Source organism: Dama dama, chromosome 23 (genome assembly GCF_033118175.1).
Source record: "Dama dama isolate Ldn47 chromosome 23, ASM3311817v1, whole genome shotgun sequence".
Classification (NCBI taxonomy): Eukaryota; Metazoa; Chordata; class Mammalia; order Artiodactyla; family Cervidae; genus Dama; species Dama dama.
Window position 1 is genome coordinate 18,329,793 of NC_083703.1, and position 26,054 is coordinate 18,355,846.

General features: G+C 44.8%; 1 protein-coding gene across 2 annotated transcripts in view; it reads left to right on the forward strand.

The window, feature by feature from the left end:
- CAMK1D (calcium/calmodulin dependent protein kinase ID) overlaps window positions 1-26,054 on the forward strand; it is a 395,130-nt gene that overhangs the window by 140,862 nt on the left and 228,214 nt on the right. For both annotated transcript variants that reach the window (XM_061126085.1, XM_061126083.1), the window contains exon 2: window positions 10,420-10,551. In XM_061126085.1, the coding sequence (XP_060982068.1) occupies window positions 10,420-10,551 (132 nt within the window). The remainder of the gene's footprint in view (window positions 1-10,419; window positions 10,552-26,054) is intronic.

The window sequence follows — 26,054 nt, forward strand, 5'->3', positions numbered from 1 at the left end:
GTACAATTCCATATTAGCCCACGTAAGTCTGCTTAGTTATTTTAAATGACTGCATAATAGTTCCTTGTATTTTTAGGCTGTAATTTACTCAATTTCCTGTTGATGGACACAAGCAGACTTCATTTTGTTTTGCTTCACTTTATTGTGTTTCACTTCATTTTCTACTAAGTGGAAGGTCTGGGGCAACCCTGCTTTGAGCAAGTTTATTGGTGCCATTTTTCTGACAACATTGGCCCAGTTCGTGTCTCTGTGTCCCATTTTGGCAATTCTCACGATGTTTCAAACTTTTAAAATATTAGAGTGTTTGTGATGGTGATCTGTGATCAATGATGTTTGATGTCACTATTGCAGAAAGACAACAACTTACTGAAGGCTCAGATGTTAGCACTTTTTAGCAATGAATATTTTAAAATTAAGGTATGTGCATTGCTTTTTTAGATGTAATCCTGTTGTATACCTAATAGACTACAATGTAGCATAAGCGTAACTTTTACAGGTACTGAGAAACCAAAGAATTCATGTGACTTTTTTGTGATATTTGCTTTATTTTGGTGGTCTCAAACCAAAAACCGCAATATCTCTGAGGTTTGATGATATTTAGGATATTTATAGTGCTTTGCTACTTCAAACTTTTATTGGTTTTTTTAAAACCAAGTTTTATTAGGCCTCCTGTTTTCTTTTTATAGGTACAGCCAAATGTCTCTTTAATGTAGTAATTATTATACCAATAAGGACTCTCTCTCTCTATTTTTTTAATGGGGGAGCTTGAAAGACTAATGAAAGGGTACCTTGTTGTATAAGTTTGGTTGTCATGGAGCTCAAGGGCATTTCCCTTGAAGTTACCTATTGTTGCATCTGCCCTGAGCAAGAATTCAAAGAAGCTTAAAAGAGGGTTTCAAATACAAGCCTACCAGTGAGTGAAAATGACCGTATGAGGCATGGCCAGCTGGGTTAACCATAAATGTCCCTCCTGGCTTCGGGGTTATGGTTTTGCCCACCTCTTGTTCCCAGTCTCTCCGAAGCCTGTGGATTTGGCATCAGGAGCATGCCGGATCTTCTTAGCAGTGGGGCATGAATGTACACTAGGTCTGGTTTCCCTGCCGTGAGAAATGGGAGTGAGAAAGGGCCGGGCCATTCTGAAGAGCCACCTCTGTCAGGAGAATCTTGGCCAAAGAGGAGATCTGTGAAGGCTGCAGGTCTCAGAGGTCTGCATGGTTGACCAAGGAACATAGAGAAGATACTGGGAGTTTAGTTTCATCCAAGTCATCACCTCATCATCCAAGTAAAAGGTGTTCTTGCAGCAAAGGCATGTATGACCCACAGGGATACCGTATGTGCCTTTCAGGGTGCTGGCCCTTTAGCCATGGCTACAAGGAGATTCTGTAATCCCAGGAGAACGGAATCTTTTATTCTGCCATCACCTCCAAAAACCAGGCTTCCATGAATGCTCCCTGTGGATGTGCTGAGGAGAAAATGACCGACACACTCGAGTTCCGAATCAGCCTTTCAGAAGTGACTGGCGAAGAGCAGGGAGAAGACATGGGACCATAGCAGGGGAGTGAAGGGGAAAGTTGTGCTATTAAATGAAGTGTGTTCTTTAAAATATGGCAGGAGGCATTCATTTGGAATTGATTTCTCTTCTGCATTTGGATCGGTGAAGCAGTTAGCTGGAAAGATTTAGCACCAAGAAAAACCTTAAGAAACCCAAGTTGTCACCTGCAAGACAGTGCTATTTTGCAGCTTTCCCTGTGACGAGCATTGCCATCGCCCGCTCCAGTGGTTTTAGATGCGGGATGTATTTGGAATGAGAATTGATTTGGGCAACAATCACACTAATCGGATGGATGTTTAAGAACATTTCTGACATGGCTCTTGAAGCTGTTTTAGAATCCGGTGGCTAGTCATTGTGGAATTTGCCAGTTGAAGAAGAAGAGGGTATTTCTGGATGAAAAAGAATAGCTATTTTTAATGGGAGTCTTCCTTACTAAAGTTAAAAAAATGTTGCTTATGTGAGCTGGCTGGTGAGACACAGGTCAAAATTAATGAGGGCTTGTTATACTTTCTTTTTTTTAAAGAGGAAGTTTGTGTTACTTCTTGCTGAAGCGTTGCCATGAACTATCATGAGTACTATGTAATTGTCAAATGGAGGGTTTGAGGAAACACACTGAAAGTAATAGATGTTGTATCTGTTAATAAAGTGATGCCAATTTTCATGCACACATATTTATCGTTGAATTAAGACTTCTCTCTTTGCTTGCTTGTCAGAGCTTTATTCATTTGGGCATGACTTTCTTTAGGTCACGGGACTGAATTAGCATACAATGTCATGCGTGGTATATGAATTAGTGACGATTCTACTAGAAAGAGTTAATGCCACTTCTAAAATTGCCTAATTCCTGCCTGGGGAGTTTAGACGCCAAGACCATCTGACTCCACTACTGTTATTGTCCATTTGGATTCTCCAGGGTCAGTAAGACAACTATTGGGGTGAGCACACAGGTTTTCCTATTTTAAGATTGATTCTGCTCTGGAACAAGAGGTCTCAAAGGCACCTGTTTGTTTCTTTGTTGTCTCAAGCCAAATATTACCAACTTTATTTCTACTGTTTAGATTTTTTTTTTCTTTTCCTCTCCATCAGCCCTTAATATTGTCCTGGCCTGACACTGGGAAAAATAGTAGGCTTAGTGGAAAAGAACATTTTAGATTTATGGTCCAGAGCCTGGGGTAACATCTGTCTGTCCAGTTGCACATTGTAGTAGTGGCAGTGGGCTAGAGGTGATGGTGTTAATAAAGATAATAACACAACCAACCTGATTTGCATGTAGAATGACTCAGAAGCTTGGAAACCCAATGGACAAGTAATAGCTGGCTCTAAACTAATAGGGCAGATCATTTCAGCAGCATCTGATTATTTCTTGGTCTAATTTGGGGTGGATATAATTTTATCGAGTGGCCACTTTAGTGTACTCTCATGAATCAGAAAGACAGCTCTGGAATTCCTGATTTTGCTTAAAAATCAGCGGTGTCTTTTAGAGGTTTCACCAGTTCAGTCATATGGACGTGTGGGGAGCACCAAAAATATACAAGTCATAGAAGGTGGTCAGAGACTAAATGTTTGTATATTTTGTGATGAAATTGCTCTTGTTTGTGAAAAGAGTTTATTTTAACATTATGTGCACTTAGGGGAGCCAGCACATCCGCTCCTCTTCTTAGGTACTAACTGATATTTGTTCTTAACAACTTCAGAATATAGATGGTAGGAATTGAGAAAGCAGAATCCAGAGATCCTCTTTTTAAAAAATTAAAGTATTTATTTAATTTACACTAAATTAAATAAAAGTTGATTTAAAATATTGTGTTAGTTTCAGGTATACAACAAAGTGATTCAGTTGTCCATATATATGTGTGTATGTATTTCATTATAGATTTTCTATTATAGATTATTACAAGATATTGAATATAGTTCCCTGTGCTATACAGTAAATCCTTGTTTATCTACTTTATATGTAGTGGTATATATTTGTTATTCCATATTCCTAATTTATCCCTCCTCCCTATAGATTCTTGTGTTTACTTTTTATGATCAGAATTGGTAGTGAATAGTTGTGTTATCCAGTGAATCTGTGAGTGTGGCTTTGCTTTGAGTTCTAGTCTCAATATATTGCAGCACATCTGGAGATAGGTGCTCTAAATGGCCCTGGGAGTTTTCTTTAACACCTGGAAGGTAAATGTCTAACTGTGGTTCACAAAACTCTTAAATGTCTGTTTAAAGCAAGGTATCCTTGGCACACATGGATTTGTGCTGCTTTTCCAGGGAGCTCAAGAATATAAGGACTTTCTGGAGCCCGATCCACTTCTTTGTTTGCTTTTCCATTAGTCAACTGGGAGTTGGGAATCATTTCACTGATAGAGGATTGGGTGCCAATCACTGACTGAACTTTATAGCATGGATAGTCTATGGGGTGGATAGTTCTCATTACAACACCAGGATTCCATTCTTACAGCTAACTGCTGCTGCTGCTAAGTCGCTTCAGTCGTGTCCGACTCTGTGCGACCCCATAGATGGCAGCCCGCCAGGCTCCCCCTTCCCTGGGGTTCTCCAGGCAAGAACACTGGAGTGGGTTGTCATTTCCTTCTCTAGCGCATGAAAGTGAAAAGGGAAAGTGAAGTCTGTCAGTCGTGTCTGACTCTTAGCGACCCCATGGACTGCAGCCCACCAGTCTCCTACGTCCATGGGATTTTCCAGGCAAGAGTACTGGAGTGGGGTGCCATTGCCTTCTCCATACAACTAAATAGATAAAGCAAAAACAAAGCATTCTCTTTCAGAGCCATTATTTATGAAGTTAGAAGCAAGAGGAGTCATTTAGAATTCTTTAGTCAATATAGAAAATATGACATTTCCCTCGAGTCTTGGAAATTCAGCTCTCAAAAATTGTTTATTTTCTCCTATGTGCCTGGCTTATAATCAGAGTAAGGTGCACCTCTGGGTGATGATGTGATTTGCTTTGAAATGTGGAAGAAAAGGGGGAAAGATTCAGCTTTTGTAATTTGTGCAGCTTATCTTCAGGAGATGAAAATATTTAGCACTTCATGAAGAATTTTTTTCTTTGACCTTTTCAGTAGTTCATCATAAAGATTTAATTTAATTGGAAATGTGGTGTGTTTTAAAAAAATAGAATATTTTTCTTTGAGACTCAAAGAAATATCTTGTCACAACTTGAAGAAATACCATTTTCAAGTCCCTGGGATTTTTATTTCCCCCATGATTATGCATTTCCTAAAGTCCTTTACCTATCTAAAAATCTGCCCTCTCCATTTTCCTAGTGAATTTTACTTCTATAATCAAGATAATGATTTATGGGGAGAAATATCATGCCATAAATTCACAAATTAGTGACCTCAGGATTATCCAACTGTAGAATATGATTTAAACATTCAGGTACATAGGCATACAGTTTAAAATGTATCTGGAAAGGTGCAAAGAATTTTTATGCTTCGAGAGAAACGTTTGAGGATCTTTCTGCATAGGCTTGCATAGAAACTCAGAGGACTACATTATAAAGGAGGAAAGGAACAGTATTTTCCCCTACACTGAGTGGAAGGTCATTGAAGAACATCATTTGCTTGGTCCATCTGCAGCGTAGGGGAGAATCCGAGGAGAGCCTCAGGTAATGGTGATCATCAAACTGCCGTGGGCATCGCTTAGTGCCAAACATTGTTAGGAATGGAGACACAGAAGAGAACAACTTCTCTTCTGCTCGCATATAGGCAGGCACACAAAAGGCCACAAATGGCATGTGTGCATAAGGCAATAGAGGTATGAGTCAAGTGTGTGAGCCTCAGATTGAGGGCCTCATTCTGTCTGAGGGGAAGACAATTGAGAAAGCCTTCAAAGATAAGGAAATACATCAATGAGGCCCTTTAAAATATAAACAGAGTTTTGCCAAGCAGAAAGAAAAAGGAATGGTATTCAAGAAAGGAGGTGGGTGGACTGGAACCTACCTCAAGTGATGTGAAAGGGCATGGGTGTATTTGGGAAATGCTAGCTGACCTTTGTGGTTGAGTGGAGATGATGTGTGCATGGTGGGGCACGCTTTTGCTGGGGAGGATGGCCTACTGGTGGAGGAGCTTGCAGGTTGGGGTCAAATTGGGGAGAGCTTTGAATGTCATGGAAGTGAAAGTATTGGTCACTCAGTCGTGTCTGACTCTTTGTAACCCCATGGACTATAGCCCGCCAGGCTCCTCTGTGCGTATAATTCTCCAGGCAAGAATTCTGGAGTGGGTTGCCATTTCCTTCCCCGGAAGATCTTCCAACTCATAGATCAAACCTAGATCTCCTGCATTGCAGGCAGATTCTTTACTGTCTGAGCCACCAGGAAGCCCTTTGAACACCATGAAAACTTGCAAAGGAGTTTAAACTTTATCCTGTGTAGACTTGAAGCCTCAGTGTTTTAAGTAGGGTAGCCACATAATCAGATCTTTGCTTTGGAAAAATAATTCCAGGAATAGGTAGAAGATAGTGGTGGGAAGTAGGCTTGCTGAGGCCAGAGGAGCCAGGAGAGAGTCCTGAGTGGAATAACTGGAACTCAAAGCAGTGGTGTAGGGATGGAAAGACAGATGGTCATCTGAGAGTCTTGTTAGTGGAAACCTGGATCTACTAGGTGATGGAAGTGGAAAAGGAATGAGGTTGAGTTCTAGGCTGGTTTCCTTAATCTACAGAAATGAGAACGGGTATGAGAGAGAGAAGTTTGGGGAAGAAGATACTAGGACCGTAGTAGGCAGCTGGAAAGGTGAGATTTGCACACGAGATGAGATGAGGGAGGTTATAGTTTAGATCAAGGTTAGGGGGCCATGAGGAGATGGGTGGTGGTGTGGAAACAGGAAATATCCCCAGATTTCCCTGGGGAGGGCGTAGAATAGGATGAAGACTGGGCTGAGGATGGGACTTAGGGGATCACTGACATTTGATGAGAAGAGAAGGAACAGGTGGCGATGAGAGAAGCTGGATGTTCAGATGGAAGGAGAGAGCTGTCGTAGAACTAAGAAGGAGGGAGTTTTAGGAAGGAGGCTCCCGCCGTCAGAGGTCACACGAGAGACTGATCAGGTGAGCAGCAGGAGAGCCCTGGGTATAGCGTTTGGTAGACCCCTGCCACCTCCCAGTGGCCAGCCCTCCTGGTTCTAGTCGAGGGGTGACAAAGGGAAGAGTCAGATCACAGAAGGAGGACAGGGGGGTGCCAGGCAGGAGTGGCCACCGCACAGACCGCCAGTTCAAGCTTCAAGCGTGGCTCAGTCTGGCTGAAAGGCTTTCCCGCTCAGTATGAAATGCCCAGCACTTATATCTTACAGCCCTGGAGTGCGACCTGCTCTGATCTCCCTGTATTTTGTATAACTTGGTAACTGTCATTCCCTACTTGCGTTCTTAGGAATTTATCTCCCTGGGTTATCTGGAGACTTTCTGGCTCTCAGATAATTTTTCTTGCTGTCTTCCTTCCCATGACCAGCCCCCTCCCAGCCTTCCTCTCTCTGCCTGTCTCCCTCTCCTTCCCCCGACCGCACACAAGCAGACACATGCCTGACTTTGTTGTGTAATTACACTGAAAGTGCCCCCACCCTTCGTTCATGAGTTTCTGCTTCTGATATTTTTAATTAGCTTTCTTGGAATGGGAAAGTGTCTTCCAGTGATTTATGTTTATTGTAGGAACAATAACAATTTATGCTTATCTTATATCCCCCGAAGACCTGTGAGCTCTCCAGGTCTTTGGAAAGCTTAAAGCTAGGTAGATAGATGCACATCGTTTGGCTCAGCGAGGCAGTGAGGTGGATTTGCACCCCCGGGCCGGGAGGACAGGAGGACAGCTCACCGAAAGGCAGTGTCTGACTCTCCCTTTCTGTCACCCGCCCCTCTTGTGGGGCAGGCTCCCTGCTAGCAGCCCAGCAGAGTGTCTTGAAAAGGCCCTGGGAAAGGTTAGGAAACCTGCGTTTTCTTTTCTGACCCTTATTGCCTGGGCCTCAGTATCTTCCTCTGCAAAACAGACGGCAGTCACTTCCTGCGCACTTCTTGGGTTGCCGTGTGAATTGGATTCATTGATACGGGTCGAAGCGCTTTGTAAATGTCAAGTGGTACGTAACATCCAGTGCCTCCAGTTACTCATATAACTTCTTTCTCCTTTAGAGAGGTAATGAGTGAAAAGGCTTCTCAAATTTTTCCAGTGTAACCATTTTTTAAGAATTAATTCTTATTAGAGTATCGTTCCTTTACAATGCTGTGTTAGTTCCTGCCATATGGCTATACATATACATGGGCTTCCCAGGCGGCGCTAGTGGTAAAGAACCCGCCTGCCAATGCAGGAGACGTAAGAGACACAGGTTCCATCCCTGGGTCGGGAAGATCCCCTGGAGGAGGGCATGGCGACCCACTTCAGTATTCTTTCCTGGAGAATTCCGTGGACAGAGGAGCCTGGCAGGCTACAGTCCATGGGGTTGCAAAGAGTCGGACGTGACTGAAGTGACTTAGCACACGTATGTGTACATACATCCCCTCTGTTTGGATTTCCTTCCCGCTTAGGCCACCAGAGAGCTCCGAGAAGCGCTCCCTCTGCTGTACCGTGGGTTGCCCTTGGTTGTCTCCTTTATATATAGTGTCAGTAGCATATGTGTGTCAATTCCAGTTCCTCCCGTCCCCCCTTCCCCTGGGAGCGAGTCCATAACCCTTTACATTCCTTCCCCCTAGGAGCCCTCACTGGGAGGGGAATTCACCTCAGTTCATCCCCAGACACACATGAGCAGGAAGAGCAGCTGCTGGGTGGAGGATTCCTTCAAGTTGTTATGAATTGGCTTTTTTGGGTGAAAGCCATTGGCAGTGACCAAATGCCACTGGGAATGTCTAATACCATATATCACTCTGATAAATCTGCCCCGGGTTTTATGTCTTTCCGTTTCGTAATTGCTGTTCTGGCTGAGCCGAGAAGGTGTCTGTGTATGTGAGACATGTGGAGGGTGGGGGAGACTGTGACTTGGCCCGTGATCTTTACTCTGACATATTCCATTTGGTTCTTTTGTGGACTGCCTATCTTCTGTCTCTTGGCTTTCTATAATTAGATACAGGCCTTGAAGACAGATTCCTCTCTCAAGAGTTGGGGTTCAGGAGGAACACTTGCCCCGAAGACTCACAGTTAATTGCACTGAGTGGTGAATTCCTCCCCCTGGAAAGCATTTAAAGTCTGTCTGTGAGTCTGTCTTTGCTCCGGGACAGATGCCTCTCCCTGTCTGGTGGCACAGGATGGGGAGAGAAAAGTCCGCTCTTGCTTAGGCATCTGTTGTTTTTTCTTTAACTAATTTTTATTGGAGTTTAGTTGATTTGCAATGTTGTGTTAATTTTGGGTATACAGCAGAGTGGATCAGTTATGCATATACAGGTATCCACTCTTTTTTGGATTCTTTTCCCATATAGGCCATTACAGAGCAATGAGTAGAGTTCCCTGTGTTATGCAGGAGGTCTTTATTATCTATTTTATATATAGTAGTGTATATGTGTTAATCCCAGTCTCCCAGTTTTTCCCATGGCCCCCAATTCCCCCCTTGGTAGCCGTAAGTTATCTGCATCTGTGACTCTATTTCTATTTTGTAAATAGGTTCATTTGTGCATTTTTTTCAGATTTCACACTAAGCAATATCACATAGTGTGACTCTTTCTCTGTCTGACTTACTTCACTCAGTATTATGATCTTTAGGTCCATCTATGTTGCTGCAAATGGCATTATTTTGTTCTCTTTTATGGCTGGGTAGTGTTCCGTTGTGTATATGTACCCCATCTTCTTTATCCATTCATCCATTGCTTAGGCATCTCTTCGATGTTGCCTGAAGAACAAAGGCCCCAAGGCACCAGTGTTGGGATGACATTGGTCCTTCTAGTGGCCGGAGAGTTTGTCTCTGATCATAATTGTTTAGCAGTCGTGTTTAGTGTCCCTCAGAGGAAAGAGGGAGTTGCTCCTGAAAGTCTGGGGACCAAGAATGACTCAGTGACTTTCTGTGGCCTGCTCAAAGCCCACGCACTGAGATCTGCAGCAGACCACGAAGGTGTCTGTTTTCGTTTGAGTCATGAGGGAAGTTGTGCCCCCTCCCGAGAGTGGCACCCGAGGTTTTCTGCTGGAGATAGAGAAGGTGGCAGGTGGACGGACAAGCCTGCGTCTGGGGCTCCTGGACCACCTCTCGGGAGATATGTAATCTCTGGGCCTGAATGTTCTGGTTACATTTTCAGTTTGGGGCTCTGACCTCACAGAGGAAGATTTATGTTTTCAGGCAGGAAAGTCTCCCTGACTCAGGGCATCATGTTTGTTTTTGTTTGTTTGACTTAAAAAAGAAATAAGCTGCTCACTGTAGCCATGCCCAGCCCTACCAATTAGTTAACCCGTGTCAATATTACATGTTGTACACATTAATTATACTTTTACCTATCTGTGAGAATTAATTTCAGGTTTGCGAAGTGCTCTGGAATTCTCTTGGGACTGAAAGGGTCTGGGAGGAATCTAGACATTTGAATGTTACCCTCTTGTCTGCTTGGGGTTGGGGGTGCTGATGGCTTCAGATGGGTGCAGTCTTTTCTGCAGGAACCTTCCTGAAGCATTTCTGTGGCTCCTGAGTTATCACTGCTTGGTTGTTCTCAGAGTGGCAGGTGACAGGGGGAGGTGGCCACACCCACGTGGACATCCCCGTGTCCCTTTGCAAGTGGTCACCCTTGCCTCTGTCTACTCTTTGCATAAAGATGTTTGGTTAGGAGTGTGGTTGGATTAAAAAAATCACCAGGGATCCTTCTTATTGTTGCTATTACTCTTGATTTTGGTAGTGGGATCAGAGGAGCTGTCAGGAGTCTCCAGATCTCCTGAATCTAATGTGATTTTTTTTCTCCCTCTTTGTTCACAGTGGGGCATTTTCAGAAGTGGTCTTAGCTGAAGAGAAGGCAACTGGAAAACTCTTTGCGGTCAAGTGTATCCCCAAGAAGGCGCTGAAGGGCAAAGAAAGCAGCATTGAGAATGAGATCGCCGTCCTGAGAAAGTGAGTGCAGGAGGACAGCCTCCCCACCCCCTCACTGGGGGTCATGCTCAGATGATGGGGTTTTTCATGCAAGGGAAGGAGGAGGCTACAGTGGATAGAGAGGGCGACCGGGATGCTGACCTGCAGCGAGGAGTGGGCTTTTTAACCCTGACTGCTGTTTATATGGGGCGTCCAGAGCACTTTCCATATTGTATTTCATCTCCTAATGTTCGTGGCAGTCATTTGAGGTCATTATTCTTTCCAAAGAACAGGGCAGTCAGATGGACTTGGCTTTGAACTGAGACCCCTCCACTCCCTCCAGCTAGGTGACCTTGGGCTGTTTCTGAACTCTGCACCTCCTCCATAACTGGAGTTAATAACATGCCCCAGGTGTTCTCAGGATTAAGTGAGTATCTGTGCAGCACCTGCTACAGAGTAAGTGCTCAGTGAAAGGGTGGCTGCCACTGCCACTGTGCCCAGTACTATTATTGGTTTCTTGTTGTTGCTGCTTTATTTTATAAGAAGGAGGTGAAGCTCAGAGATGAAAGTCACTTGTCCATCGCCTTGCAGCTCGGATGTGGCACAGCCTGGGAAGTCAGCCCCACCAGTGTGATTTCCACAGTCTTTGGTGGGCCCCTCACTCTTGCCACTCACCTGGCATCTGGCACCCAGCAAGTTCCAGAGCTCACTGGTTACCTGCTTTACCTCTTCACTGAGTTTGGTTTTGCTCCCCACGTAATAGAACCTGGATGGGGTTCCTGGACCCAGTTCCAGCATGCATGGGTTTTCCCTCACCAGCAAGCGGTTCTCAGTTGCCAGCAGGGTGTCCAAGAGTTCAACTCAATCCTGACACTGTCCACCTGGAGACAGAGTCCGATCCCGCAGGTGAAGGGGCTCAGTCCCACAAGACCACCCCCCGTCAGGCTGCTGTCTCAAGCTTGCGTGTTACCTGTACTTCTGACTGACTGGCTCTAAATCAGAGGCTCCCATGACCCCCTCCTGGGCATTGATCAGTTTGCTAGAATGGCTCGAAGAACTCAGGAAAACCCGTTTACTCACTAAACGGCCAAATTATTATGAAAGGATCTTAAAGGATGTGAACCAAGAACCACATGAAGAGATACACACTGCAGGGTCCCGAACAAAGAGGCTTCTGTCCTCCTGAAGCGTGAGGCCAGCATGGAACACAGAAGCATTCTAGTTCCCCAGCGTGGAAGCTCTCCAAAAAGGGACAAAAACTTGTCCTTTAGGACTTTTATGGAGGCTTCATTATATAGTTGTGATTGATAAAATCATCGGCCATTGGTGACTGATTCAACCTCCAGCCCCTCTCCTCTCCCTGGAAATCTGGGGGATGGACTGAAAGCCCCAACCCTCTAGTCACATGATTGGTTCTCCTGGCAACTCACCTCCAGCCTGGGCTTCCCTGGTGGCTCAGATGGTAAAGATTCTGTCTGCAATCCGGGAGACCCAGGTTTGATTCCTGGGTTGGGAAGATCCCCTGGAGAAGGGAAAGGCAACACACTCCTGGAGAATTCCATGGACAGAGAAGCCTCGCTGGCTACAGTCCATGGGGTCGCAAAGAGTCAGACACGACTAAGTGACTAACACACACACATAGCCTCCAGCCTGGTGCTTCTAAAAGTCACCTCGTTCACATAACAGACAACTTTGTCTCTCAACACTTAGGAAATTCCAAGAGTTTTGTGAGCTGGAAGTTGGGACTTGTGGACAAGACCAAATGTATATTTGAGAAATATATTTTGGTCAACTCAGTGACCAAATGTTTATTTCTTACATGCGTAGTAAACTGCTTCAGTCACATCCAACTCTTTGTGACCCCATGGATTGTAGCCTGCCAGACTTCTCTGTCCATGGGATTCTCCAGGCAAGAATACTGGAGTGGTTGCCTTTCCCTTTCAGAGGATCTTCCTGACCCAGGGATTGAACCCAGGTCTCTTATGTCTCCTGCATTGGCAAGTGGGTTCTTTGCCACTAGTGCCACCTGGGACACCCTATCCCAGCATCTCAGAACTAAGTCAGAGTAATGCCTCCAGCTCAAAGGTGCAGAGAACCGTTCTGAGGTGGTTGGATCCTCCAAAAAGATGGTCTCCCATTAGCATGGTGTCCAGGCCTCTCCCCTCATTTTCATGGTCAAGCCATTCCCCCCATGTCTCCCAAGGTTTGAGGGAACAAATTTTTATATGAGACCTGCTTTTGTGTGAGTGGAGTGTATCCGAGCGCTGTGCTATGAAGTTTTTAAGCTCTCCTATTAGCAAAAGATGCTAGAAATATCCTTGAAATTTTGGGGATTTGAAATCAGCACAGAGCAAGAATCCCTGTACAGATAAGTGAAACAGAAAGGGAACAAGCCTTACTGGGTCTCAAAACAAAGTGTCACACTGTCTGGGCTTGCCTGAGGAAACTCTCCCACTTCTGTGTCTTGGGGACCAACTGTGCTCACTGAACGATGCTTTGTTGCCATCAGTACAAACCCAGTGCCGCCGAGGTGGTCGGGATCTTCCTGTCCTTGCAGCATATGTGATGTGTGTTCTGGAACAAATGGGTCTCGATAGTACTTTTTATTACAAGCATTTTCTCTTATTTGTTTGGTCTCTTAGGGACCTGAAGAGCTTCATGTTGTCCTGTGAGGACTGCATGAAATAATTCTGCGGCAAAGAATTTGGGAAAACAAATTTCTCTATGTACATTAGCATCAAGCAGGAAAACACTATGTTAATGAAACATTTATTTAAATTGCCCATTTTCCAATGTGAAATCAGTACCCGGAGAAGAGGGGTTTGGCTGCGTATTAAGTTGCAGCCACATTGCAGATATTTGACATTTTAGATGGAAATCTGGGTGGAGCTCAGAGCTTTCCAGAGGTTCTACCTTGGGCCCAAGGGCTGCCTGTTGCTGAATCAACGATGGTGCCTTTATTTTTGGGTGTCTCCCTCATGAGCTTAGAAGCCACAAAACCAAGGAGGTCAGTTTTTATTTTTGGTGATATTTTCTGTCTACATGGGCAAGGGCAGCAGATGTAAACTTCATAAACCAGTCTTGACTCTTGTCTTGGTCTGTCTGCCATAAGTAGTGCCTCCATCCTGTGCCTCCCTCAAATGATACACACTTCCAGCAAGAGGGCAGTTCAAAACAAGGGAGGACCAGGGATTGGGAGTCACTTATTTTGATAGTTCTCAGTCTCTGCTATTGGGGTGCCTTGAAGTATGACCCTTCTTTCAGGAATGGAAAACCAGTGATTTCTCAGGGGATAAAAGGGGCTATATCTCCTATATGGGTTTTGGTCCCTGTGAATGATTTACAAGTAGAATAAGAGGCTGTCCCATGTCATAAGCAGTCGAAAGCAAAGTATAATATATTAGTTGTAGAAAAGATAGTTTTGGAACTACTGTCAAGAGCCACCATTGAAACATTCATTCATTTCACTGATGTTTATTAAATTCCTGTGCATCAGTTGGCACTGCTAGGTGCTGAGATTGAAAAAACAAGATACAATCCTTGTCTTCCAGGAGCTAGATAAGTGCAATGACATTGTAGATACTGTATGAGAGGTCTTACCAGGGGTTTAAGAGTAGGGCTTCCCATTTCTCCCTTTGGGGTTGGGTGTGAGAGAAGGCTTCCTGGAGGAGGTGCGTCTAGACAGTGAGTACATTTTGCTAAGGGAAGAAGGGCAGAGGAATATTCCAATCAGGAGGGGGCGGGGTAAACAGAGGAAGGGAGATGGGAGGCAAGCTGGTGTGCTGGAAACTCCATGGAGCCCAGTGGAGTAGGTGGAGGGTTCCAGGTGAGATGTGAGGGCCCTGAGGTTGGGGAGGTTGGATCATAGGATGCTGTATACCCCCACTTTATCCTGCAGAGAGCGGGGAGCCTTGAAGTGTTTTAATGGAAGGAGCAACGTGATCAGGATTGTTTTGTAAAGATTATTGTCGCAGAACGAAGAAGGATAGATTGGTGGGGCAAGATCCACTATACGGGGAAGCAGTTAGGTGGCCATTGGAGGCACTGAGGAGGCAGTGCATTAAAATAGGATCTATGGGCTGGGATGCAAGAGGCAAATGGAATCTCCAGGACTTAGAGACTGGGGAGGAATGGGGAGACAGTTGAGGGAAGAGCTGAGTCTAGGATAACTGCCAGGTTTCTGATTGGATAGCTGGGTGGGTAACGACCTCATTAACTGAGATCAGAAATCCAGGAGCAGGAGGGAGGTGGTGAGTTCTGATTCAGACATGCTGGTCTTGGGAGTGGTGGGTTGATAGAGGAGGTCTGAAGCCCATTCGTGACCTGGGCTTGCTGGATGTTAAATTTATCTGAACCCACGTGTTAAAAAATTCTTTGGTCCTCTGTAACTAAATCCTTGAAGATAAGATCCCAAAGAGGCCTGCATTATTCCAAATTCTGTCTTATACCCTGGTCGTTGGTATATTTTCCAGGCTATTTTTCATCTAAGGAGGCCCATCTGGGAGACTGCTTGCCCTCCTCTGTGCTGAGTTTATTGCAGGGTGAGAGATTTATGTTTTTCATTGGATTAAAGTAATGTAGCTAATATATCCTAACGGATGTCTCTATTCTTGCCCTGAAAATAGTTCCAAAATGAATCTCCTACTTGAAAAGTGGATATTAAACCAAGCTCAGAGGGAATAAAAAGAGGCAGGCTTCATGGTAGGCAGTTGCTATGTAACATCGAGGGCTTCTGTCTGACTGGCAGCGGGCAGGGTCTGTATGGCTCAGCACCAGCCTTCCCTGGAGGAACGGTTAGCTCAGGTCCTGTGAAGGGCGTGTTCTCTGCATTATGGAATATCACAATGTCAGTGTTACCTCTGGATTATGGAGCTTATCGTTTCCGTGGTATTATTTACTTAGAGGGCAGGCAGTGCTCAAATCTAATTTCAAGGCAACACATAAAGCTTTTTTGGAAAAGTAGAAAGGCAAATATACAAACAGCCTGCACTGAAATGACGGATGAAGGGAATGCATGAAGATGGAATATAGGAGATAAGAGAAGCAAAACCAATGTCTTCAGAGTAACCCTTTTCCTAATAGTTGCATTACCAAGGCTCGGACTGGCTAAAGAGTCACTATACTTATGAAACATGGCCCGAGGATTCCATGCTGTTCTAATGGTTACTTTATTGGCTGCAGAGATGATCTTTCCTGGGGGAGAATTCTCACCTGTGTAGGAACTGGTTTTAAACTGCAAGTACTTCATCTTGGATACACTGGGGAGTCTCAGCTCAGGGTCTCTGCCTTTTTCCCTCTAAATCAGTGTTTCTCAACCCTGGTGGCACTTTAAAATCACCCAGGAATCTTTTGCAAACATCCTGAGGCCCAGGCTCCAGCCTGACCGATTGAGATAGAATTGGAGGTTATGGTAGCTACTGGGAAATTTTAAAAAGCACCCCATCTCCATCCCAGGACTCTTACATGCAGCCAAGTCAGTGTTGAGAAGAGCTGCTCTAGGGCCTTGGCCTCATGGTCTCACCTCCCAGGGGGATGAAGATATTCTTCATGTGCCCAGCAGTATGGAAAAATGTGTAAACATGCATGTATGTGCACATGCACACACACACCAGACATGAGTTTGCGTATATGTGCACATACATACACACCAGATGTAAACATGCATATATGTGCGCATACACACACACACACACCAGATGTAAACATGCATATATGTGTGCACACACACACACACCAGATGATGCTTCCTTTAGGTGAGAGGGCTTGTTTAGTGGAGCAAACTCAAATGTGGTTCCTCTTGAAGAGCTGGATTTCATCCTTAGAGGGGGAATTGACTCGACCCTGTTATCCCCCTCAGTGGGGAGCAGGCACCAGCCTCTAGCTGGGTTCAGGACTGAGAACCTGGCTCTTTGAGGGCGGCCGGGTTGTAGGGGCAGTAATGGCCATTCCCAGACTGGAGAGGCTGGCATAAGGCTTGGTCAAGTCAGCAGGACTCTCAGTGGCAAGCCCGCCATTTGAAGGGAATCAGGGCTGCTGAAGGCAGCAGACACCAAAGCCCGGCATCTGCTGTGGCCAAGGTCAAGGATGGATCGTGGACAGGGCAGTGAGGCTGTCTTCTTGGGAGAGCAGGAGTCAGCACCACAGCCAGGCTCCGGAGGCCTGGGCACTCCTTACAGGCGCTTCCTTCCCTGGCTCTCTTGGACTAGACATGTTTCTCTCGGCACAGACTAACTAGAGGCAAGGCAGGCAGCTTGAGCCCCCAAAGGAGAGGACAGCTGGTTTTGAATTAAGTATTAGCCTTCAGAGAAAGGCTTTTCTGTAAATTAACTCATTTAAATCTGGCTTGCTTCTGCTCCTGCAGCTTTGTTCTGATGGCAAGCTGGCCCGTTTGCTTCTTTAAATCACTGCCAAGTGCCAGTTTATTGTGTGTATCAGAGAAACAGACACTTCAATAGAAATTCATCGATTCAGAGCGAACAAAACCACTTCTCCAATGACTGAAAATGGCCAAGCTGGTAAAGCTGATACTTGAGTTTCTCAGGCACCAATACAACTTTTTAAGAATCTAATCTGCCTAGAAGATGGTGTTCCAGCACAGAGAGACCTTTCCTGTGGAAACATACTCTCAGAATTAAGGACACAGGCAGGAAGTGTGAAAAGGAATGTCTGGAGGCCATGCGATAACAAGTAAGGAGGTGGCTCTCTCTCTCTGTTATGATCCTGGAACACTTTGCTACCCTGAAAAACTTCTGCTGAAAGTTCCCTTAATTTGGGAAAAACTATGCACTTCCAGCAAAACAGGTTGAGGGATGTGGTTAGGTTATTTGGTGGTGATTATTTTCATTCCGTGCGTCTGTGATTAAAGTCACAGTCTTGTCACGCTTGGAGTGTGTGCAGGCAGATATATCAGCTGCAGGACTCGAGTCCCATTGGAAGTTGACACAGCCCATCTTGGACCTGTTCGCTCCAGGCTTGGTGAAAGCATCAAACATACACCAGAGCCAACGCTAGTCCATCGGCCCTGCTGGAGACCCGACCTTGGAATCTTGCCGAGTTTGGTGAACTTTCTCGTCTTTAACTCTGTACTTCACTTCTGCATTTCTTCCAGCCCCGTGGATCTGACTGTAAACGCAGCTTTGTCCAGACCACTATTTGCTGGCCATCATTTATTTCATCCTAACAGTGGGCATGTGTATAAGAAATAAAATTGGCCTCGTGCCAGTGTGACTATACAACCAAAAGAGGATACATGTGATGCTTCCCAGTGGCTTTCCCATGGTGCTTTTTGTCCATAGCAGATAGTCCAGGAACATTTAAAAAATTTGATTTGCGATCCAGGATCAGTGAATTTTTATGAGTTCTATCAATTTCTTGGGTATTGCTGTGAATAGGAGGAGACTAGAATTGGTGGTGTTCCTTGCTGCAACAGGGATATTCAGACTAGTCTGGCCAGGAACAGTGGTTTATCTTTCCAGGGACTATGAACCTCCGGAGTGTCTCCCTGCGTGCGTTTTCTGCTTCCCAAGTACCATGTGAAGTGTGGCTCTCATGATCAGACAGACTCTTTCTTCATGCCTCCTTCCAGTTCTATGCACTTGAGATTTTTAATTGCGCATCTGCTGTTGACCCTCTCCACCTTAATTCTGTGAAGTCACTTGCTTGATGGGATCCAGACTTCTTGGTAAACAGCACCCTCCCCTCCACTTTGTCATCAGCAGCTTTCACCTCCCCGCCCGCCAAGTTCAAGTTCATGCCTCCAAAAGGCACAGGTGACTCCTACACAGATGATTCAGACCCCTGCCTCTCCTCTTTCCTTTCTGCTTCAGTGGGCTGAGCCTCAGTTTGAGACACCCTCTTCTTCAGGGTTCCCCCTGATTGTCCCTCCCTGGTGGGCCCTTCCCTCTGAGACCCCACGGCACCAGGCTTACCTCTGTCCCCCCAACTGTGCCTGTGAGGTCCTCTTCCTGAGACCATGGATTTCCAGAGTCCAGCCCAGAACTAAAGGCAAGGTGGGGAGCATCGAGGGGATTCAGGTGATAATGAGGGTTAGAAACGCTGGGTGCAAGTGCTGACTCAGTAGAGACTAAAGCAGGGAAGAAGCCTCTGCTGACTTCCATGGGCTTTCCATCAGCCAGTGGGGGTGGGGAGCCTTCTAGAAGACGAGCCAGGTTTGAGGGGAAGATGATTCTTCTATAGCAACAGAGTTGACTTAATCTAGTCTTGCTGTTCCTGCCACCTTTTATACTATATATATGACTCTGTAGATATTTAGGGTATTTGAAGAAACATTGTGTTTTATCACACTTTTAAAAACAGTGTTAGTTATTTGCATGCTTATTTCCGTGTCCTGTCTCCCTGTCATCTAATCTGACTGTGTGCTTGGGTAGTTCAACCCTTGTGTGGATTAGTTGGTGGTTTAAATTCCTCTAAATTATTATTATCTTGGAAAGTGTTTTCTCTCTTCTTCAGTCAACTTACTTAGCTAGTGATTCATATAAATTTCATTTAAATGGTCCCAACATAATTGTGTGTGTATGTACACATATATACATACATATCTTGTCTGATATTTCAAAAAAAATCAGAAAAGCTTATATTGGAGGATCCTTGGCAACCTGAAAGACTTAAGTACAAGGAGTCCTGGGATAAAACCAGGATGGCAAATACAGAGAAAAAAATAAATACACACCAAAAGTTCACTGTTTCTTTTCTGTTAAACTTTAGGTTATGTCAATTCTCTTTTCTACATAGTTGCATCATTGTTTATTTGGATAAATGATTCTAGTGAAGCTTTATTTATGATTCATTATCTAGTTTAAACTCTATAAAGTTTGGTGAATAGACTTTATTTTACATATTTAAAGTCTAAGGTTATCCTTTGGGTGGTTTAAACAGTTACCATTTGAAAGCCGAATCACTGACTTTTGTCCTCCAAGTCAGTCTAAGATTGAGATTAGAGTCTTAGGTGACTGGTCTTAGGTGACTGGTTTTTATATATACACTGAAAGAAATAATTTCTAAAATAGTGTGTATATGTATATATATACACACACACACATATATATATGGAATTTGGTAAATGGAATTTGATATTCATTTTTAGCTATTTACATTTTTCTTTTATACATATTTTAAAAATAAGGTTGACTGCATGATTCAGGCATGAGGTAGGTCTCACGAGGAATCCTAACAGTCAAGGATATTTATTTGTAAACAAGTTCAGTGGTGTGATGGATGTGGTATTTTCATTCTTGTTGAAGGTTACAGAACTGATGTGCTAAATGTACACATTTATATATGTGTATATGTGCATAAATATGGACACATGTATGTATATGTAGATACACATATTTACATATACACTTATACACATTTTAAATGCATTTCAGTTTTTTTTTTTACATCTTTCCACTTAAGAGCAAAAACTTCTTTTTTGGCTTAATTTAGTCAATATGCCTTCAAGGCTGTCAATAATCTGCTGTCTGGATGCCTAAATAATATCATAAGGCATAAGAGAAGCCTTTTTAAACATTAAAATCTTCCAGTGTTAGGGATTATGCAAATGTTAGGCATTGCTGCTCTCATCATGCTTTTGTAAGAGTGCAGAATATGTTGGTGGGAGAGCTCAGAGCAGAAATTGTACCCATTTTGTGGAAGGAGAAACTGAGGTGCAAAAAATGTAATTTGGATGAGATGGAGCTGGGGAGACATTGTGGAGATGTTCCCCATCTTTTAGGATCCCCAGCTTGCCTTTCTGTTAGGAAACTGCTTTGGGAACTTTGTTCACTGTAGATGCAGCCCTTGGGAATCAGAAGTCTCATGACTCCTGGGACTTGGCTGACGGTCCAGTGATTAGGACTTCGTGCTTTCATTGCTGAGAACCTGGGTTCGATCCCTGGTCAGGGAACTAAGATCTCACAAGCCAGATAGCCAAAAAAACGTCTTATGACTCCCAATAAGTAGGAAGAAATAGCAATAGATTTAAAAAGGTAATAGATGTCAATTGATTAAATTAATAGACTGATAACTCTAAAATCAGAATTCAAGCTTTTGTCCCAACCTTGTGATCTGAAGTCTAGAGCCATATGTATCTACCCTTTGAGATCTTAAAAACAAACATTCTACTTTGTCATCATTTAAAAACTAGCTGGGACTTCTAGGAGCCTCGTTTTATGTAACCTTCACTATAAATCTCTGAAGTGGATATTATTCTTCACATTTTACAGTTGAGGAGCTGGGACGATATAAGGAATTTCCAGAGGCCTCATAAGTACATAGAGCAGGAAGTCAGACCCAGATCTGTCTTTCCCATCATGATTTGATCTGTCTGGTGTTCCCATGTTGTTAAAACAGGGCCACATACTCTTGATGTTGACAGCAGCCCACTGCATAGGGGTGCTCATTAATGGTGAAAAAAAATCATCTCTATTTTACACTGCCATTAGCGGGTCAGTATAAAATATTGGTGAAGACCTCAGAATTAGCCCAAGTTTTCACCTGACTGCCCCACTTAGAAGCTGTGGTTGTTGTTGTTTAGTCACTAAGTCGTATCCAACTCTTTCCCACCCCGTGGACCATAGCCTGCCACTCTCCTCTGTCCACGAGATTTCCCAGGCAAGAATACTGTAGTGGGTTGCTGGTTCCCTCTTCAGGGGATCAGATCTTCCCAACCCACGGATCAAACCCGCGTCTCCTGCATTGGCAGGTGGATTCTTTACCACTGAGCTACCAGAGAAGCCCTAGAAGCTGAATGACCTTGGGCAGACGATTCCAACTTTGTGCCTGCATCATCAGGAAAATGTTGGTACTTAGCTCACATTGTTGTTATGGAGATTAAAGAACTAATGCATCCAGAGTGCATGTAATAGTGTCTGGCATGTTGTGTGAGCTCAAAGAATGTTTGCTGTTTATATCGTTACATGTATGAGGGACATCTTGCTGGACAGTGGAAACGGGGAGGAGGTGCCTTCCCAGAAGGCACATCACATGCGTACGGCCTCCTTGTTGAAGGCCACGGAGGCCCTGCTGGCGGAGGACACGCTGCCAGCCACAGGGAGGTGGCTCCCTCATCCAGCGGAGAACGTACCGTGGTGCTGATGCCCGGCGCAGTGGCCGAGTTGTCAGGAATGCACCAGCTTTACTGTTTCTCTTAAGCTGTGAAAGCAGATACTATTTGTCTCTCTTGCTGTCTTCTTCCCCTGACATGGCAGTCACTGAGCATTAGAACTGGAAAAGGACCTTAGAGATTTTGGTCCAGTTGTCTTGACCTCCAGATGAAACAACAGGTCCAGAGAGGTCAAGCGAGTGGCCCAGGGTCACAGAACAGACTCATGTGAGTGTGCAGCCAGAGCGATACTTTCTGGCCTCCTCCTCCGGAACTCTATCCACACACCACGCTGGTTCTCTTGTAGAGCATCCCTTGGGAGAATGCAAGAAAATGACTCCTACTCATCGGAAGGTAGCTTTTTTTTTTTTAATCCCATGTGACATGCAGGATCTTCCCCAGTCATGCCCCTTGCACTGGGAGCATAGGGTCTTAACCCTGGACCTCCAGGAAGGTCAGTTTTCCCTCATTTTGAAGAGCTCTGTGGTATGTTTACAGAGACTGAAGGTTCTGCCCTGCCACCCTGGCCACGTTCCAGTGTGAGCTACGGAATCCGGTTCCAGAAATTCCCCTGGTGGTTTCAGTTATCTGTGCTGTCCCCTCTGCGTCCCCGTCCTGGGCGCTGATGCGGTGAGGCCGCAGGCTGCCGTGATTGCTCTGGTGTCCTGCCCCCAGCTGCCTCTGGTTCTCTGGAATTTGCTGCGAAGGAGCTCAGAGTCTGGGTTAAAGATGAACCTCTGGGAATGTTTCCTTCCCGTTTCAGGTGTGTTTGAGGACCTCGGTCCTGTGTGCCAGCTTCTTGGCAACAGATTGGCGATACTGCTCCTCAGAGGCGCAGTAGGAGGAAGCCAGCTCCAGACTGTGGACTGATTAAGGAAACCTGGGAAGTGCTGTTGTTGGAGGGGTCGTAGTCTGAGAACCTTGTCCGCCTTCTCTTGTCCGCCTTTCCCATGTAGGAAAGGGAGATGCGCTGAGCACCCAGGCTCCGGTCCTGCACCTGCTTCCTGTGTTTGACCCCTCTCCCTGTAGCTTTCTGGAATGTTCTAGAAATAAAACAGAGAGGTGGCTTGTCACACACTGTCCTGGACATCAGAGTGGGTTTGAGGGACATGGGTCATTTCGCAGTTTCCCCAGGGTAGGTGCCACAGGAAGTGGAGGCCACTGAGGAGCTGACCACCCAGGAAAGGTACTGTTGGTGGGATAAGCCCATCGGTTCAAGTAGCCACAGCATTTTCCTCAATGTCAAGTTATTATACAGTAGTATGTAATTTTTTCTAGGTATAAGAGTAAAATTCCAGAAAGAAGTTGTCACTCAACATTAGATGTTCTTTCTAGTGAGTCTCCTTGGTTGCAGAGCAAAGGATAATGAGGCTATTTCTTTAAAACCAGTGCTTCCCTCCAGTTGAGGGGATTGGTTTGAATTGTATTTCCACACGTCCAGCCCCGATTCCCTCACTGTGGATGTCTGGTGTGTTGGTGGTTGTGTGTGTGTGTGTGTGTTTAATCCTGGCAGGGCCCCTCCAGGACAGATCCGCTTGACACAGCCCCTGGGAGGTGGCCTGTAAAGATGGCAGAGTAGCAGTATAGGCAGCACCCCAGTCTTGGGTTGAATATTAGTGGTATCATCTAGAACGTCATGCTTCCCTAGTGGCACAGCAGTAAAGAATCTGCCTGCCAGTGTAGGGGACACAGAGACGAGGGTTCAGTCCCTGAGTCAGGAAGACTGTGAAGACATGGCTAGCCATTCCAGTGTTGTTGCCTGGAGAATTGCATGGACAGAGGAGCCTAGTGGGCTACAGTCCATGGGGTCACAAAGACTGAGCACACGCACATTAGAACATTCATACTTGGGAGGCAAATCCTTCTGTGAGCTCATCTTTCTGTTTAATTGCTAATGGTGCAGTCCCTGGGGTCGCAGAGAGTCCAACACGAAGTAACAACTAAACAACGACAAAGGAAGCCAACACGTAGTATTATTGTCAACACACAGTGGGAGCATTTCTCCTCTGAAGTTCTGACTTCTGGAACAGTGAGTTCACCTGGTCGCTCCCAGTGGTTTCAGAATGCCCCCCTTTTTTCTCATTTTTTTTTTTCTTCTCTCTCCTTCTTCTTGCCCTCTTTCCCTACTGGACTTTAAATCATGTTTCTACCTCCTTCAGCTGCTATACTTCCTCCCTCAACTCACTTAGCAACTCTTTACAGCACAGCTTCTGCCCAACGATGCTACTGATGCTCTTTGCCCAAAGAGCTCCAATTAATTTGAGTTGCCCAACATCATAGGCTTTTCAAAGTGTAGAGTCACTTTAATTTTTCTGAAACCCTAGACCCTGTTGACCAATGCTACCTTGTTAAAACTCTCAGATGGCTTAACTATGACATAGTTTAAGTACCTGTGCCTCCTAGCTTAGTCCATTCAGCTATTGTAACAAAATACCAGAGGTGAGTGGCTTATAAAGGACAGAATTTTTTTTCTCAAGAGTTCTGAAGGCTGGGAACTGCTTACTGGTTCATCAGTTCAGTTCAGTTTGCTCAGTCATGTCCAACTCTTTGTGACCCCCATGGACTGCAGCACGCCAGGCTTCCCTGTCCTTCACTATCTCCCAGATCTTGCTCAAACTCACGTCCATTGAGTCACTGATGCCATCCAAGCATCTCATCCTCTGTCTCCCACTTCTCCTCTTTCCCTCAAGCTTTCCCAGCATCAGGGTCTTTTCTAATGAGTCAGCTCTTCACATCAGGTGGCCAAAGTATTAGAGCTTCAGCTTCAGCATCAGTCCTTCCGAAACATATTCAGGGTTTATTTCCTTCAGGATTGACTGATTTGATCTCTTTGCTGTTCAAGGGACTCTCAAGAGTCTTCTCCAGCACCACAGTTTGAAAGCATCAATTCTTTGACACTCAGGAAAAAAACCAGCCTTGTTTTCCTGGTTTATAGATGGCATCTTTTTGCTCAGATGGTGGGGTCATTTAGAAAGGTGTCCACGCTGAGCTTTTTCTCCTGTATCTCCCTTGGGCATTTTTTTCCTTGAGCAGAGAATCAATCCCACCTTTTTTATGGAGGCAAAGATTGTCCTGTGAAACCACAGAGGGCCGAGCTGGAGCTCCTCAGGGAGGGGATCCTGAAGGTTTAGTTCTCTATATATAGTGTCAGCGAGAGACTGGAGCCTTCTGTGACCAGCCACTTGCCTCCCAGGTCACAGTGTTCAGTTTGCAAAGCTAGTGACTCCACAGGTGTTGAATTAGCTGCAGATTAAGCCCTCTGAGAACCCTGGTTCAGATGACGGTGGAAAATGTACTTTGTATGCAGAAGCCTTACTGTTCAAACACGGCTTGTTAGCCAGCTCAAATTTCACTTTGTATTTGAAAAATAGAATGTAAATCATAATGAAATGACTGTATCATTTAGGCCCCACTGGAGAGGAGAACAAGAGTCATGGGATACTGTGCCCGCTTATCTGGGAACCAGCCTAGGGAGGATGCAAGAGTGCTTGGGAAGGTTCCACCAGTAGCCAGGAGTGGCCAGAGGATGGAAATTAGGTTCCGGAAGGAGAACCAGAAGCAATGGATATTATTTTACCTGTAGAAATTTGACAGCCGGCACCCATTTACATATATTTATTATTGTATTTGAGTGGCTAGCATTCTGTGAGGGCATTGTGCTTTTTGTTAAGTTCAAAGACGATGCTGTTTCCCAGTAGGACTCTTAGATTTTTATCTGATATTGTCAATAGTTGTGAGTCATTCTGAATATCTCCATGTTCCTGATATACTCCATCCTTTGCGCTTTCTCATTCAGGTAGCATTTCCTATTTGTTTTTATTTTTTTCGAGGACTGCATGAGTGTGATTGTACTAACTAGATTTAGAATAATCAGAACGTTATGATGGCAAAGTAGCTGTCAGCATTTGGGCATGGTGGCCATGTGATTTCCGTGGAAACAATGTCTGCCTTCCTGGGAGCACCTGTTTTCCTCTTCGTCTCTCTGTTTATGGAGAGCAGAAAGCTGAGCTCAACTTAGCTCCGGTTCCAGTTGATAGCTTGTGAGTGTAGATTCTTAAAATGATGCTGAACTGTAAGATTTATGTCAGTAAATAAAAAGCTATCAGAAGGAAGAGGCTTCTACTAGGTATATTGCTCTTATTTGGAAAAGTGGCAATAAATTTCAAGTGAATATTAAGAATGAGTAACATGTCAGGAAGAAGAAATTGAATTTCCTTCACCAAAAGCCTAGAGGCTGTTGTTCAAGAAGTAAGCCATGCACGTGAAAGGACTTGGAAATGATAAGGATGATGGTGGTGGTAGGAGGCGGGGGAGGAAGAACAGGAGGAGGCTGTTGAGGATGAGATAGTGATGAGGATAATGGTTATGACCAGAAGGATGGTAATGACGAAGGTGAGGAGGAGGATGGGGATGAAGATGATGGTAATGGTGATGGAGGAGG